The 17,758-nt window shown below is 41.7% G+C and overlaps 1 protein-coding gene across 1 annotated transcript in view; it reads right to left on the reverse strand.

Moving 5' to 3' along the window:
- Positions 1-19: 19 nt before the first annotated feature.
- Positions 20-17,758, reverse strand: part of FNDC7 (fibronectin type III domain containing 7) — a 32,983-nt gene continuing 15,244 nt past the window's right edge. The window contains exons 6-14 of the mRNA XM_053250345.1: positions 17,259-17,519; positions 16,198-16,455; positions 14,063-14,317; positions 13,205-13,462; positions 9,108-9,362; positions 7,366-7,620; positions 2,132-2,392; positions 1,508-1,537; positions 20-579 (exon numbers count right to left, since the gene is read on the reverse strand). Coding sequence (XP_053106320.1) covers positions 518-579; positions 1,508-1,537; positions 2,132-2,392; positions 7,366-7,620; positions 9,108-9,362; positions 13,205-13,462; positions 14,063-14,317; positions 16,198-16,455; positions 17,259-17,519 — 1,895 coding nt within the window. The 3' untranslated portion in view covers positions 20-517. The remainder of the gene's footprint in view (positions 580-1,507; positions 1,538-2,131; positions 2,393-7,365; positions 7,621-9,107; positions 9,363-13,204; positions 13,463-14,062; positions 14,318-16,197; positions 16,456-17,258; positions 17,520-17,758) is intronic.

The raw sequence follows: 17,758 nt of genomic DNA on the forward strand, positions 1-17,758 counted from the left end.
GATAATCAGTGTTGTGAAAACAGTAAGATCTGTTTTTTTATCATATAGTATGGCTAAGTGGTGGTCCCCTTTCATTTTACTACTTTCCAGAAGCTTTGTCTTGAAAGCTGACATTGCTGTCGTATAAAAATCTCATAATCACTGAGTGGGGAGAAATATTGAAGGAATTTTATATGCATGCTCAGTTGACAAAATATCCTGATTATTAGAACATGGTAGAAATGTATAAGGCACCATGAACTGACTAGTGGATACTGTAGTAACCAGTACAAGCATGGGGACCTAATAATAACAGACAAAAAGAAAAGACTATTTAATTGGCTAGGAATAGGATCATATTTTAGCTGCAATGACAAGTCACTGCTTTGACTGCTTCAGCAGTCATATGACAGAGAAACTAACCAGAGTGAACACAGTGGTGCAGAAGCCACATGACGAAAAGTTTTAATGATTACATTAGACTCCAGTCCAAACAATGTTGACTGAAATAATGCTCTGACATTCTTACTTGCTTGTTTCAGTCTGCTTTTTCTTGTAGCACTTGGTGATGTTCTGCACTTCTCTTTCCTCTGTAAATCACTGCAAAAATTAAAATTAAACTAGTAATTTAGGCCAACTGGGTGAGCAAGACAATTTACTCTTCCTCATTTTGCGCCCATGTGGATATGATGGTGTTTCCTAGTTCCCAGGCCTTGTGATTCTCCTTCCTGTTTCCAACATTTTAGTTTGTGACTTGAGAAGGGCTACAACTCACACCATTCTGAAAGCCAAGCACTCCCACCAGCCTTATCCTGGATGTGTGTGAAGTAGTGGTATGTGAAGATCTAAGAAAAAAAGTCCTAAAATTTTGCTATGTAGAGGTCCTGGTTTTAAAGATAAATTCTGGGGTTCTGGTTAAGAATTGAAGGTTTTAACTAGTACACACTACTTTTTGTGAATATTCAATGAATGGATTTTAATTCAAACTCAGCATTAACCCATTTTTGTCTTTGAGGCTGAGAGTAAATCTCTCTTAGGGTAGATGACCTTTTTCGTTGCTCTTTCTCTTATCTCACCTCTTTGCTATAGCATGTGGCTTCATTTGTTACTTTTGGCCATCTTTTAGACGCTAATTGTCCATTTCAATTGAGGCTTCGATTTTTGTATAAGCTATACAAGTGTGAATATATAGTTCAGATCCTTGATGCCTGCATTAAGTATCTGTGAGGCCAAGTAACTAGGAATCTATGATCTTTCAAGTCCTGGTCTACCTCTCAGGAGTTAGAAATGTAAAAGCTGAGAATCTCTGTATTGGACATTTCCTGCATATAGTACTTTATGTTGAATTGGGTTTTAGATTATAGACTAATTATTCTTGATCATAATGAAGTTTACAGAAAGCATTACCATAAAATCTCTTAAAAGATTTTAAATATTCAAATCATAAATATCTAAACATATTTTAATGTAATCATAAACAAAATAAATCCAAAATATTAGAAGTTGCAACCACAATACATTTGCTTACCCATTCCTACTGAACTTCCAGAACAAGTCACTGAAAAATTAAGAACAAAATAAGATCACTATTAAAAGCTAAAAACATTAAGATTTCAGAGATTTATAGTATAATTATTCAATAGTAGTGCTTTCAAATGAGAATTTTACAAAATAACTATTCCGAGAATAATATATTTGGTTTATTAAAAGAAACGGTTGTAAACTGTTTTTATATATTGAAATTGAGCTTTTAGCCATTCACAAATTTGCAGATGTAAATATTTAACATTTGGAAAAAGGCTAGATCAGCAGCAGTAAATAGTGGGATCAGTCAATAAGTGATTCTAAATAGATAGAACTGCAACAATTGCATTTTTATAAATATCAATATTGCATTGCTAATGTGCGATAAAGATGAGCAACTATTTCCATATTCTTTGTGAGTGGAGGCTGATTTCAAGTAACTTCCACCTAACAGTCTTAATAGTTTACTTGACCTTAAATGTAAAGTGTGCCATCAAGTCGGTGTCGACTCCTGGTGACCACAGAGTTATTAGTAGGATAGAAAATTATTTTCACATCTCTTCCACTATCCTCCCCCATGCCCCAACTTCACTTTACACTGCTGTTGCAGAACCCAAACTGTCCTTACCTGAATAGATTTTCTTAGGACAAAATGTAAGTTTTGTTCCTTTATCAGTTACAGGTGACACGACAACAGTATAGACATCCCCACAGGGTATCTCGGTGACATCACAGTAATTCAGAGCTGCATTAGGTGTACAAGTGAAATTTCCCTTTGAGCCATAGAGATCTGTACAATAATTTATTGACCTGTCAGAAGCCCGCCAGTATATTCGTATGCCATTGTTACCCAGTCTATATAATTTAACTCCAGATGGGCAGCAGGCACCTAAGAGAGAGAAAAGAAACAAGATAGCTTTCTGAATAGTTTGTTCTTTCTTCTGGAGACAAATAATTACCAGATATCCTAGCCAATTTTGGTGAAATAAGTTTTCAGACAGCTTAGTATATATGGTGTCCCATAAAGCATTAGCTATATAAAATATAAATCTTATCAAGGCCTACAACCAGCATTTAGATAGCCTTTTATAGCTGTTTGCAAGCAGCTGGGGGTATGTTCTGAAGTTGCTATGTATCCATATGATCTTAGTGGAGATCTGGTAACCTTCACAATGGCTTTGCACCTGTGCAATAGTACCCGTAGAAGGATTTCAAGCTCATCAAAGTGCTGTGAAGCTCCACGCTTTGTACGTAGGGCACATTTGTTATCCTTGTGGCAGAGTGACTCTTCCAAGACGCTGACTCTGTCCTGACTAGCCACTGTGGACAGTTCCCTCATTCTTGCTCCTTGTGTTTGGTTTCTGAAAAGAAAATTAGGGTTTACTTACTCGTTTTATCTGACTTTGGACTGTCTGACTATTCTCTACCTTACCACTTAACTTTGGCAGCTAATGGACTCAAAAAAGACCTTTAAACGTTACTCTACTTGTTTTGGGGCCCTCCCCTCTTCGGACAAACACAACCAATGTCTATTCTGCCTGCGGGGAGACCATAACATAGGTGCCTGTAAGGTTTGCTTATCTTTCTCCATGCTGTGACACAAAGAAGTAGAGAGTTATATTTCTCTCCTTTTTTGAAAATCGGTGTTACATTTGCTACTTTCCAGTCCTCTGGTACAGAGCCTGATTGTAGGGATAAGTTATATATTTTTGCAAGGAGATCTGTAGAGAGTTATATTTGAGCCACTATCTACGAACAGGCCGTTTGACCATCGACACCTATGCCGTATTCACTAACATCGTTGGCTCTGTCAACATTGTCCATGTCAAAGCCGGGCTTGGCTCCGTCGACGTCTTCTACAATGACCATATAGTCCACTTTCCAAAATCCTCGTGATGTGTCGAAAGATGAAAACATCATAAGAAGTGAAAACATTGGGAAGAGGAACCCTCCTCTCATCCCAAACATTGCAAAATTGGATTGACGATGCCAATGCAACCAACTTGGTAAAAATCTGGGTCTTCAGTGCTGATGCCGACATGACCCTTGACCTCAGATTCCAGTATGGTATTGGGCCATTTGTTGCCCTCAACACGGCCTCATGGTTGATCATTGACATTGACTGCCTTACGGACACCATCCCCATAGGTTGTCCAGGCGATTCACTTGCATTAGTTGTCTTCTCTCGAGATTGTCGAAAAGGCTTTATAGACTCACCTTCTCAGCCAGTGGTGCCTATGACGCTAACATCAACCACAGTGTCTCTAATGCTCTCTGGTGTTGGTGACCCAACCGATCTCCAGTGTCTCTCAGCCCAAGAGTGCTTTCTCAACACCAGTCTTCAGCTATACTTTTCCACTGACACCATTGTTAAGGTAATAATTTCTCTTCTAAGACACTGACTCTGTCCTGACCTCTCCAGTATCAAGACCACCGGTGTGCACCTTTAAAGATTTTTCGCACCATGGCCTCAGCATCAACAAAGATAACAGATCCAGTTCGATGGAGATCGCAAACACCCCATCAACATTTCCAGCAAGGATAACCCCTCATTGCTCACCACCTCGTCTTTCTATCCAACCATGGAAGAAAAGGCACCACTCCTCATTGCCTGCATCACCTTATCACAACTGCTTTGGTTACTGGAGCTCCCCTGGGGCTTTGGACCCAGGCTATGCAAGAAGGATAAGGAAGTTCAAGGATCTTACCTTCATGCCCCTGCCATCCCTACAGACCCAAAATTCAGAGTTTGAAAACTATCCCAACTCGAGTCGTCAGTCATACCTCAAAATCCTGTGCCCCAGCCTGTTGCAGACACTTAATTCAAGTGCCTGCTGGACCCACCTCCTGTACCATTACTGCATGCTCAAACCAGCCACACCACAACCTGCTGAACCAGTGTCCCCGGTTTCCCTTGGCAAGTTGCTTGCTCTTTCTCTGGGATCTGAAGGCCTTGCTCCAGTGCCACAAAGACCTTTCTCTGATTATGACTATACTTCCTCCTCAGAATCAGGTAACAAATCTACATACACTGAGAACCCGTCAAATCCTTCACTGGATAAGGAGCCAAACCACCCTTACAACTCCCCAATGGAGGAGACCAAATCCTACTGCATCCAAGTAGCCAATATGGCTAAAGTCCTCGGCCTCAAGCTTAAATCCCTGGTCCATGCAGTTAAGGATCCAGTCTATGATTTTGTGGCCTCAACCAGATGCACTTCAAAGCTCCTAGTGTTCATACATTCTGCCAAATCAGCATAGAATGCCCCATCCTTGTCTCCATCAACCTCCAAAGGTTGAAGTCATCAACCTTTATCAACTATGCAAAGTCTAAAGACTTCAAACCAACCACGGCCTCCATACATCAGATCCTACTATACTTGACCTCCTTGAAGGATTCAGTCCTTTTTTATTTGTCTGTTAGGGTCTGTATGTCGGCCCTCTCTGCAATACACTCAGGGTGGGACTCTAAAACATTGTTCTCCCATCCTGACTGCAAAAGAGATTTATAAAATGTCTGAACAATCTTTTCCCACCTTTTTGAAAGACAGTTGTACCAGTCTATACCTCGTAACCAACATCCTTACTGATGACCCCTTCAAGCTGTTGTCCATGGCCTCTCTTAAACTACTCTTCCTAAAGACAGTCTTCCTAATCATGATAACCACTGCTAGAAGAGTTAGTGAACTGATTGCTTTAAGAGCTGATGTTCTCTTTACTACCTCCCTCCACTATAAGGTGGTCATGCGGACCAACCCTGCATTCCTACCCAAGGTGGTCACAGACTTCCATATCAACCAGGACATTGTTCTCCCTATGTTATTTAAGGACCCAGTCTCGCCCTTTGGATGCTTCCTACATTCCCTGCAGGTTTGTAAGGTGCTTCTCTTTTACCAGGATAGGACCATAGGCTTCAGATAGTCCAATAGCCTTTTCATTGCCTTTGAGGAAACCAACAAGGGACAACCTATTTCTCGGCAAAAGACTGGTCCAGTTGATCCACACCTGTTAAGACCAGCAAGGTATAAACTGTCCTGACAGTGTTAAAGCCCATTCTACTAGGGCCATGACCACCTCCACCACTCTGGCGTTGGGTTCTCTGAACTAAGGAAAGTCACTACCTGGTCATCAAACTTACCTTTTGTTAATCATTATGCCTTAGACATGCGATCTGCAACTGAGGCCTCCTTTGGGCGGGCTTTGCTAAAGAAAGTTATTTAAATATGTATTCTCAACCCCACCTCCTTCCAAGGAGAGCTCGCTAGTCACCCATGTTGTGAAGGATACTGGATCACCACTAAGTTAAACAGGTTGCTCACCTGTAACTTTTGATCTTTTGGTGATCTGGTAAGATTCGCAACACCCACCTGGCCTCCCCGCTCTTCAGATGTACTTACCTTCCATACCTTAACAACTCGGCGAGGTCCATCTTCCAACAGTGGTCATTCAGGAGCTGAGTTGGGAAGTGCTCTGCCACTAAAGATACTGAGTGCGCTCTGTACTCAAAGGTCTGAGCTTCAGAATGCTTTGAGGAGCTTGAAATCCTTCCATGGGGACTACTGAGCAGGTAGGTGCAAAGCCCACATTGTGAATGATACCAGATCACCAAAAGAGCAAAAGTTACAGATGAGCAACCTGTTTATCTCCAAAGTAGCAAAATGAATGGGGGGCAAGGGGAGTGAATACTAGCCACATCAGTATGTGTCTAGTATTTGTACAGCTTGAATAATTTGTACAACTGTGGTAGCAGCACTCAACAGCCAGTTCCTCAATATTTCTTGGGGTCAGTGGCTGACTCCAGATTAGAGTTGGATGAGCTCAACAAGAGAAGTTGTGTGCACTTAAAAGGTTTCCAGAGCTGCATGAAGTTGCGGTGCTCCATAAGACCTTCTCTGGGACACATACAAGGTTGTACAGTGCATTCTGTAATTTATTGCTGAATTAGTCAATATTCTCTGTTAGCACAAGAACTAGTTTGGAACAGATATTCCTTTCTTTGTGCAACAACATTTCACTTTGTCTTTGTGCTAATGCTACAGCATTATGCTAGCGCAAAACTAGGCTGGATTTAGGCCACTGTCCAGAACAGTGTTCTGAATCTATATTACAAAGCTCAGGAGACTGTGGCAGCTCCCACTGACCCTAAATGTGGCTCCTTGACTAATTGTTTGTTAGGTCTGTGAAGTTTCAGCCAAAGTTGAATACTTGGCACAGGCACCCCATTACTGCCTGGAGGCAACCATTCCCACAGTGTGGTACTGCATTTTGCTAATCTTCAGTGGCGCTGAGCCCTCTCAAGCCCCAACATCACCCTGGAAGGTGTGCATGGTGTGCTCAGAAGTGTAGTTCTTCCCCATGCTTCCATTGCTTCAAAGCATAGTTCTTTCCAGCATTTTCCCCATAGAGCTCTATGGGGAAAGTGCTGGAAAAATGCTTCCAAGCACTCAGTGTGCATCTTCCAAGATTGTTCTGGGGCTCATCAGGGCTCTGTTTCTTTTTAAAAGGATTCACCAGTACTGGGCAGGGCAGTGCAGGGAGGTCAGTGTGGTGGGCAATGGCTCTCACATTGAAGGCTTTTTTGCCAAAGTGGCCCCAACCTGAAGATCACTGTTCCAGAGCAAATGACCCAACTGAAGAACTGGTCTGTCACTCAAAGTTATAAGCCCTTTCAGGTGGGCCACTAAACTGTTGGTAATGGGTATAAGTTAAGGTTTCTCGAACTTGGGTCCCCAGATAATGATGATGGACAGATATTGCTCTTTGGCCATTGTCACTAGGGATGATAAGAGTTGTAATCCAAGAATTTCTGAGGACTCTTGTTTATTATCTACTTTATTTAAACTGCATTTACCATATACTTACTAGAAGGAAATCCTCTGATGATACAATCTGATATTAAACCCGTTTCACTGATTGCTCTCACAGACACTGTGTAGTTGATTCCACATGTAATACATCCCAGGAGGCAATAGTTTTGTAGTGTGTGACACCTGGCCTGTCCTTTGTGTGATTCCAAAATTGCTATGTATGTCTTTGCACCAGTCCCAATAGACCAGGTGATGTTTGTTACAGACTGTGTTATTTGAGTTACTGTAAGATCAGCTGGGCAGCAAGGAGCTTGAAAGAAAGAAGAAAAAGATTAGTACCTGATAACGTCATTACTTTTGCTTTTAAAATGCAGTATTGAAAATTTTGCTTTTACATAGTCAGACTTCAGATATTCTTGACATCTTAAGTGAATTTTTGAAATTATTTCCCCCAGTACAGACTTTTCAAGCATTGGCAGTTTTTGTTGTTACTGTATGTCCCTCTCCCAACACACACTTATATTATACAACATTCTCTTTCACAGAGTCTCTCTAGGTGACCATCTACAAATATAAAGTGGATGAGCTGACCTTGCTTATTCTAAACATATATAAGTTGAATAATATTTATATTATTCAACCTATATATGGAACAAAATGAGTGTGAAGGTCTGACTTAATCCATTTGGTAAGGTAATATTTTAGTGGATACTTGCCATTCTTAGTTCAATTTAAAAAAAATCTTTTAGGGTAATCAGCTGATTGAGCAGCTCACATTCTTAAATCACTTGCTTTTTAACCAGTTAATCATAATTTTGCATATTACCAAAATGTTATATATGTGCCTTTGATATACTGAGATAGTATATCAGATATACTTAAGATAGTATAGCTTAATAAACAAATGCCAACAATCATTACGATAAACACTCTCTATATTTTTCATGTTCATGCTGTAATTGGTAACACACAAGTTTCAAGTGAGCACCACTGATGCGCACTGGTTGAAACTGGTATCCATCAATTAATCAATGAAGGCTATGTTTTGATTAATGTACTCATTTAAAACTTTCAGCCTCAATTTTTTACAAAGATGTTCTATTTACTTTTCAGCACAATCTTCTCTCTTAGCTATATTAACATCTAATATAAGGGGATTGAAATAGTGTCAGATTGTCCCTTACCATTCCCTCCCCTCCCCTCCCATACCCTGGGCTGCTTTCTGTTTGTGATTTGTACATAGAGCTTAGTGCATGAAGGTTTTACTCATGCAAAGATACAGTTGGGTCTACTCTCATTGGGCTCTGTTGTGTAGATATCTTTGCAAATGTAGTATTCAGTGCACAGTTATCAAATGTTCCTGGGCGAGGGACAGGCTCACTAGAGTGGCAGTAGGAGATGTGAGTTGGCCTGATCCCCCACATGGCAATATCTTTTAGCTGTGTGTTGTGAGAACTGGCTCCCAATCTGCAGAGGTGCAAACTGTTCCATGGCCCCTCATGACTGAGGGCCCATAACTTCATATTATCTGACAGCATTTGGGTGGTCAAGGAGGAGGGCCCCAAGACTACATTTGGCCCCCAGGTTCCCTCTCTGTTGCCCTGGTAACTCTTTTGGATAGCCTGTGAGATCTAGCAGAAAGTAACAGGCTCAGGTACAGGTGACTTCAAACATCAGCTTAATCAGGAACTCTCAAGCTGACCTTGGGTAAGTTCCCAACTCTGACTCCATTCCCCTTCTATAAAATGAGAGTGATACATAGATGGCAAATGCTATTTCTGAACCGTTGTAACTTACCTGTCTCTAAAGGGACACTGTAACTAGGCAAGCTGTGTCCTGCTTCTGTACTTGCTACTACGCTGATAGAGAATAACGATCCACATGGGAGATTCTGGATAGTGCACGAATTTCCAGAGCTTGTGCAATGCCACATTCCTGCTTCTCCTTTGACAGTGACGGTATATGTTGCATCATCATTATTGGCATGCCAGTGCACACTAATTACAGAAAGAGCATCTTTTGAGATGTTTATTATTTCTGGACTGCATGGAGCTGAAAGATTTTAGATGGAGCAAATTTAAACTACACTCCTAATTATGGCTTTTATATTATGTTAAAATAACTGTAGGTTTTTTACAACTGATTTGTACTCCTGTAAGATCTTAGAAATACAATAGCTTGTACACACTATGGCATCCTCTCTGCCCAAAATCAGCACCCTGCCTGGGGTTTCATGCCTCAAAAATCTTACTTGAATACTGCTCATGGGTGCACCTTTTCCAATTTATTTGTTTATATTTTTTAGATGTAATGGATCTGAAATTGTGCTTATGAAGCTGGATGACTATTTCTTTTTAGGCAAACCACTGGCCAATAACAGAAGGCCAATTAGCTTCTCTAAGTCATGAGAGGTCCCGGGTGCAGCACAACCTGGGTTTCAGTCCCCATTCAAGGATAAATTACTTGACGCTGATGAGATCTTTGTAGTATTTGGTTTAATTAACGAAATAATTTTAACTACTTCAGGAGGTATACCTGAAAAGTGGTATATACTGTAAATGCCAAAAATAAATAAACACACAAAAATGTAAGTTGAGCATAAGGTGGACTTGAGAACAGACACACACACCCATACATCAACAACAAATTACAAGTTCCCAGAGAGGTGCCTCCACAGCCAAAAAGACACTGTTAGCAATCTGCCTGCATTATACATTCCAGGTCCTTCCAAAATCCCCCCCTCCCTCTCCCTCATTCTCCCCCTAGGCTACCTGCTCTTTCTTCTTCAGACACCTCTAGAGGAGGGGATGATGTCACCTATATTCTGGAATCTCTGCGCCTCACCTTGGGTGAACATGACTTGCATCACATACTTCCTTTTTGCTTCACTTCCCCCTCCAAAGTGATAGTGCTTTTTTTGTGATGGTGCTTACTGGTACTGAGTAAAGTTGTGCCATAAAGTCGGTGTTGACTCCTGGCAACCATGAGCCATGTGGTTTTCTTTTGGTAGAATACAGGAGGGGGTTACCATTGCCTCCCGTGCAGTATGAGATGATGCCTTTCAGCATCTTCCTATATCACTACTGCCCAATATAGGTCTTTCCCATAGTCTGGGAAACATTCCAGTGGGGATTCAAACCAGCAACCTCTTGCTCCCTAGGCAAGTTACTTCCTCACTGTGCCTTGGCACTTTTTCCCAGCTGGGATTGCAGTACCTGAAAGTATTGCAGGTGTCTCTTTTTAAAACGGTAATGAAGGAGGATGTACTTGGTAATTTTAACTTGCCCAACATTGCTGAGGCACAAGCATTCTGGGAAGGGGATCTTCCTATATCTTCCATTTAACATGGCCAAAGGGAGTACACTGCAATGGGCCAGGGTGAAAGTTCTTCTGTGGTTAAGGACCTCCAGCTGCATAAGATATGCAGCAGGTGACACTATGTACCTTAGACTTTCTGTATGAGGAGGTTTGGGGTCGTCTCTAAGTCAATTTGGTTTTCTGCATTTATTATGCACTGTTTAAGAAGTGTCCTGGCCTGTTCGTATCCCAGGGAATGTAGGTAGAGCGAGGAGAGCCCAAGAGATTATAGTTTTGCCAACAGAGTTAGCTTCCATATGGACTGGTATTCCTCCTCCAGCATTAGCGGGGCTAGGCCCATTGAGAAAGAGGATAGTCTTGGCCAGAAATTATGGACAGCCATACTCTGACATCCATTTTCACCAGGCTTGCCGCATTGGAAATACAACAGGCTATCTGGAATACTGCTTTTAGGAATTTGGACTGGACGAGCTCTAGTGGGGTGATGTTGGAGAAGGGGCCTGGCTGGGCTCCGTAGAGAAGTTGCAGCAGCAACTTGGCAAATGGTTTAAGAGCTGCAGGTATGTCTTAGCCTCTTTTTGACCTAATAATTTTAGCACTTCTCTGGGTGTTTTGGGCAGCATCTGCCATGGGCCTTCCTGGTGCCAGATGCATAAAAGAGGTCTTTAAAGACCCCAGGTCTTTAAAGCATGAGACCTGCTCGATTGTGTCTCTGTTATGTGTCAGGAATGTATCTTTGGTCTCCTGGCAAAGGCCATGATTTTGGTTTTGTGTAGTCTATTTCCAGGTGGTCCTCCTTACAGTAATGCGTAAGCACCCCCAGAGATCTTCTAAGGCCTATGGGGATCCTGGAGAGAATTGTCACGTCATCTGCATAAAGCAGTATGGAAACTTGGAGAGAGGGGTGAAAGTCCAGATTACTTAAGTGGCCCACCATGGTGTTTATATAGCAGTTCAATAGGAATGGGGCAAGTATGCAGCTTTATATGATGCCCTTACAGCTGTGGATGGCACTTGTCTGATGACCTTGAAGGTTGCACCTGACTTTCTGGGACATGCCATCACAGAGGGTATGAATGAGAGAGCAGGCACCGAACGTTCAAAGAGGCTTCTAGCTTTTCCCACAGTTTGGCTTCGGAAATAGTCAAATGCAGACTTGAGGTTTATGAAGGCTGCTGGCAGCGTAGGGAGGCTGGTGGCGGCCCGTGTGCGGCTACTGCCATGGCCCCCTGGCCCTGCATCTGATGTCAGATGCAGAGGCCTTGCTAGCCACGCCCTCACATCTGACGTCAGACGTGAGGGATGTGGTTTCCCTCCCAAATGTGGCTGCGCGGCTCCGTTTAGAAGGGAGATTGGCCTGTGCTGCCAATTGGGCAGCGTGGGCCAGAGTGATTCCAATGCAGCGTGGGCTGATCTCTCTCCTAAACAGGGCCGCACGGCCCCATTTGGGAGGGAGATCGATCAGCCTCACTACATTGGCAGTGAGACCAGGAGTGGCTCTCCCTACCTTTAAGGCAGGGAGAGTCACTCTGGCTGCACTGCCAATGCAGCATGGGCTGATTTTGGCCCCAAACGGGGCTGCGCGACCCCATTTGGGACTGAAATAACGCCCCCCACATCTGACGTCAGACGCGGGGTGTGTGTGTTTGGGGCCACGCTTGTGGCCCCTGATTGGTGGTAGCCCGGGTTCTTTGAACCCGTTCGCCCAACGGTGGCTCCGCCCCTGAAGGCTGCATACAGGGAGCATGTAAAATAAACAAAAAACTCCCTGCACATTTAGAAACTAGAATGTCAGAGAAAAGATTTGGCTAGAACCTTTTCCCTACATGCTCGTTTTGTATGTGTAAGAAGTTTTCATAGGGGCAAGAGTGCAAGTATTTCATCTCGGTACCTGCAGAGGGACCCAGCAATCTAACTATAAAACATGAGTCTACTGAGAATGTAATACAGAGACCAGATTTTTAAAAAGAAGAAATCTAATGCTATTTGAACTTCTTTGTTGTTGTTCTGCTACCACTACTCATGGGCAGCTGGAGGGGGGGCATGGGGCAGTCCCCACCCCCAGGCTGAACCTGTTTCCATTTAATTCAGTGGGGCATACTCCCAGAGAGGGGGGTATTGGATTGTTAGCTTCCCCCTGCCCCTGGAAAAAATCCTGCAGACAGACACCCATGCTGCTGCTACTGCTACCGCCACTACTACTAAGGATATTTTTAAAACTGCTTTTCAACAGAAAAATAATTCCTACAGTGGTTTGCCAAGAAAACATGCCAAGAGAGAATCTCTTTAAAAGTGAAACCACATGTGAATTGCTGCCTCCTTGTCAACAGGAATCTGCCCGCCTGTCTGCTGCCCAGTCTGGTAAGCACCTTAAGCTTGAGTGGCAGACCCAAAGCTGCCTGATCCACTCTGATGGAAGCCAATCCAGATGGTGGTTTCATTTAGATTGAACCAGATCAGATTGAACCAGTTCAAATTGAACCAAATCTCTGAATAAGCCATCAAGGCTTTGCATAGCGCTAGACTTAGCTCTTAACTGCTGTCTTGTATAAAAGGAATGTAAATTGGAATCATACCTGTTGCCACATGTTTAGATGCACATGATGTGTTGCTGCCCCTAATTTCACTGAATGAATAGACAGTGACATTGAACTGGGTGTTGCACTGCAGTGCAGACAAGGTACAAACTGTAGCAGTGTCATTGCATAGCAGCTCACTGGTCCAATCAACAGCTTTTGTTTCATACATTTCAGCACCACGGACAGGAGACCAGACAATCTGAATAGTGTCACTGGACACAAACACTGGGTTAAAGTCACTGGGACAGCAAGGTGCTAATAAAAAAGAAGAAAAGTCAACAGTGTTTATTTTTAGTAAGATAATGTTAGAGATTATTCTGTTAATGCTCCTTCTGTTGGTGTGCAAGAAATAGTAGCTCTCAGTTGTCCACTGTCAAAAGCCAGTTGAACATCTGCTGGTGCCTGAGGGCCTCTTATGTGAGGTCACTATATGGTGTCAGGGTTTGAGCAGGAACCATATCAATTGTATAGAAAGCATTTTACTGGAGGGGTGAACTGCCAGTCTGCTCTCTGTAGCACCTTAGCACCACTGCTGCATTTGGTCAGAGGGTGGTACGGCAATTCTCAACTAAGCATTGATCAGATGGTACAAAGAGCCAGTAGGGTTGCCTTTAATCTTGGAAAGCTGTAGATTCTGCCTTAACAACTAACAATTACATAAAGATGCACCTAACGTCAAATATCTTGAAATAAATCCCTTGATGGCATTTCACCTTTATAAGGTTATATACACTACATATCTATTTCATCTTTTAAAGATTATATACGCTACACATTTATTCTATCAGTCAGTTCATTTTTTTTTAATGTCCACACAAATTTACCATACACCTGTCTCTACCAATCGGTACTTACCAGTGGTATAGTTAAATATGTCACCTAAGGGGCTCTGCCCTGCCTTGTTATAGGCAAAGACGCTAATGAAATACGTGAAACCGCAGTCTGATTGGAAGTGACACTGGGTCTGTGATGTGTTGCAGTGTACCTCCAAGCCATCGTCACTTTTCACAAAGACCACATAATAATCGCCTAGGTTTACATCTGACCATGACACTGCCAAATTGCCTGGCTCATCTTCTTCAATCGTTATACTTTCTGGAGCACAAGGGACTGCAAAATTAAGTGTTCAATAAAAATAGGTTATAACGTTTCCCGTTCTGTTACATTCAAAAGCAACTTTTAAACATATAAAATCAGTGAGACATTTAGGGAATCCCTTTTTGGCAGGCACATGTTTCATAGAGTGAATGTGCATTTTGCACATCTGATCCTGATCCCTAAACTCTGCATACACTGAAGGTCTCAATTTGTGCTGTTCTTCTCTCCAACCACCGAGCTAATGAGAGTCACTGCAGGATCAATCCAGGTTATCATGTTATTATCCTCAGGCGAGAACTAACTTCCTAGAGATAGGTAAGATTTTGTTTCAACCATCCTCTTAGCGCTTTTGCCACACTGTTTACATTTTTTTGTCAATGCTTGCAAGATCATAGTTGCACTTGGTTTTAAGCACATAGAAAGTCTACTGAAATTGAGCAGGCAAATATGCAAAATTGTGTAGTCATGCAATGTATGAAATATATATATATCACCATTGGCATGAGACAATACCAGCTCTGACATAATCAAAGGTCAATTTAAAAACAGCCTGAAGTTTTAGTACATTAACATCAAACATGAACTATGAATGGAGAGCAGAACTGGTTACTTTTCCTCCCATATCTACATTTTGAGTTCTGCGCAGATTGCATAGCACTCCCTAGTCTTGCAATAACCCGTGCAGTCCAAATGAAGGTAGACAGGTGAAGTATATGGATAGCTTTAAGACTCCAGCATGTGTAGATTGCAAGGATTACATGTGGATTAGATCTGACCCTGAGATGTGCATGCATTTGCCCAAATTCAATTCAAATTCAAATTGATTCAGAACCATTGAACAGAGTGGAGATTCATTAAAATTGATTCAAATCAGCCCAAATTTGAATCAAGTTGAATTCGAGTGAATTTGCCCATACCGCCCCAGAGCGGTGTACTACATACTTGAGTTTCTCTTTCACAACAACCCTGTGAAGTAGGTTAGGTTGAGAGAGAAGTGACTGGCCCAGAGTCACCCAGCTAGTTTCATGGCTGAATGGGGATTTGAACTCGGGTCTCCCCAGTCCTAGTCCAGCACTCTAATTTGAATTGATTCGAACAAATCTCCATTCTGTTCAATGGTTCCAAATCAAATAGATTTTAACTAGATTTGAATCAAATTCAGGTGAATTCCATGCACATCCCTATTGCAAAAGTGTCTCATAAATGATCCAACACAAACAGTTCCTGATATAGTTTTCTGGTTGACTTCAAATAATCTTGCTGTCCTCTTACATGGACATAAAACGAGTCTCACTGGATCAGACAAAAGATCCTTCTAGTCCAACATCTTGTCTCTAGCAGTGAGTGGTCAAGCAGGTGACTCCTGGAAGCCCATGAATAAAGACAAAAATTTCCCTTTGTTATTGTCCCCAGCATCTGGTACTGGTATTCAGAAGCATTCTGCCTCTGAACACAGAGACTCAATTAATTATTACGACTAATATCCATTGATAAAGATTTCCTCAATTAGTTTATCATAAATTTAAAAGACATTTAGTTAGTGGCTATCATCATACCTTGTGGCAGACAATTCTGTAAGTTACTTTCACAATGTGAGAGGTACTTTATTTTATTTTTCCTCAATGTACTGCTAATCAGTTTCACTGACTGACCTCAAATTCCAGAGTTATCTCTTTCTGTCCATTCTCTCTGCAAGATTAATAATTGAATAAATGTCTATCATGTCTCTATCTAGTTGTCTTTCCCCTAAATTAACACGTTTTAAAAGAAACTTTCTTTTCCTGGCAGTTATTGTCAGCTGACAAATGTGACAAGCCGGTGACAAAGTATGTCCCATCATACATTTCTCCATGCAGCCAAAATGGTACTTGGGATTATTGTAATTCACATACTAGTTTTGAAAGACACAGGCTCTGTAGGTGTGCTTGATCCAGCCTCATTCCTTGCTACGACAGACAAGGAATATTGGGCCCCACAGTCAAGTGATGGTATAATGCAAGAACTGGAGGTTGTACTACAGTTCAGCTTGGTGGTACCACTATGGGCTGCCATGATGTAACTAGATGCTCCTTCTGTTGGTGTGCACGAAATAGTAGCTCTCAGTGCTCCACTGTCAAAAGCCAGTTGAACATCTGCTGGTGCCTGAGGTCCTATAAAAGAGAGAAACAAATACTTTCTTAAATAGAAAGAAGAGTGAATAGCAGTTTTTAATTCAAACTGTATATTTGACCTATAGTATTGAGTTTGCTTTAGGTAAATGGTTCTATGACTGTGATTTTAAAAAGACAAAGGGGTGATATTTTCACTCTTTTTTCACAGTTGCTAGCATTTCTTTATAGCGTATTCACCTGACTCTGAATTTAAGATGACCCCCTTTAAAAGTAGATGTTAAATACTACTACAATATTTATATACCACTTGTCAACCAAAGTTCTCAAAGTGGTTTACATAGAAAAATAAATAATATATCAAGAAGATGGTCCCCTGTCCCCAAAGCGCTCACATTCTAAAAAGAAACATAAGGCATATACTAGCAAAAGCCACTGGAAGGATGCTGTGCTGGGGTTGGATAGGGCCAGTTGCTCTCCCGCTGCTCAATATAAAGATAATCACCACTTTGAAAGATGCCTCTTTGCTTAGTTAGCAGGGGTAACTTATACCTGCATTTACTCAAAAGCAGGACAACTCTTGATTTCTAATATCAAGAGCTTGATTTCTAATTTCTAATTAAGCTCTTAATTTCTAATATCAAAAAAACTTGGGTGAGGGACTAGTCTTGGGTTCAGGTATATACAGTATATTGAACCTAAAAGAGCAATTGAGACACTTCTCAAGGTTAAGTCTGCAAGTAGTTTATAAGAACTTTTATTTAATAATTGCCACCTTGATTAAAAGCTGAATATTGCTTGTCAAGACATTCACATATAAGCCAAGGGAGCGGTTTGCCCCTTACTTGTTCTTTGGTTGTATGTGAAGTCATCCCCGGGAATCCAGTTGACATCCCAAGCATGGGCCTTGATGGTATAGAGAGTTCCTGAATCTAAATTAGAAAATATCAAGGAGGTGTTGGTGGTGTTTTCTTTCAGCATGTTGCCCAGACCATCTGATCTCATGATGGACACAAAGAATCCAACAGCCATATATACCACTCTCCAGCTCACCACAATGTTGTTGTAACTCGGGGAACTTGCCATGACAATTGGTGCAGCCAGCACTGTGAATGGCAAATATATGTTAGGTCTAATGAGATGAAGTGTGGACAAGATTGAAGTCTAGATTAGCCACATTATAGGGTCTTCTATCTTATGTATACATATCCAAGTACAAAACAAAACATAAGCACCCATCAATTATCAATAGCCTGTCTAAACAGCCACAATTCTGTTTAAAATGTATGGGAATGGGATTCCAATGTGTTCATGGTTTCGCTATCCCTGGAAGACAGTAGTGAAT

The sequence above is a fragment of the Hemicordylus capensis genome, chromosome 4, assembly GCF_027244095.1.
Source record: "Hemicordylus capensis ecotype Gifberg chromosome 4, rHemCap1.1.pri, whole genome shotgun sequence".
NCBI classification, from domain to species: domain Eukaryota; kingdom Metazoa; phylum Chordata; class Lepidosauria; order Squamata; family Cordylidae; genus Hemicordylus; species Hemicordylus capensis.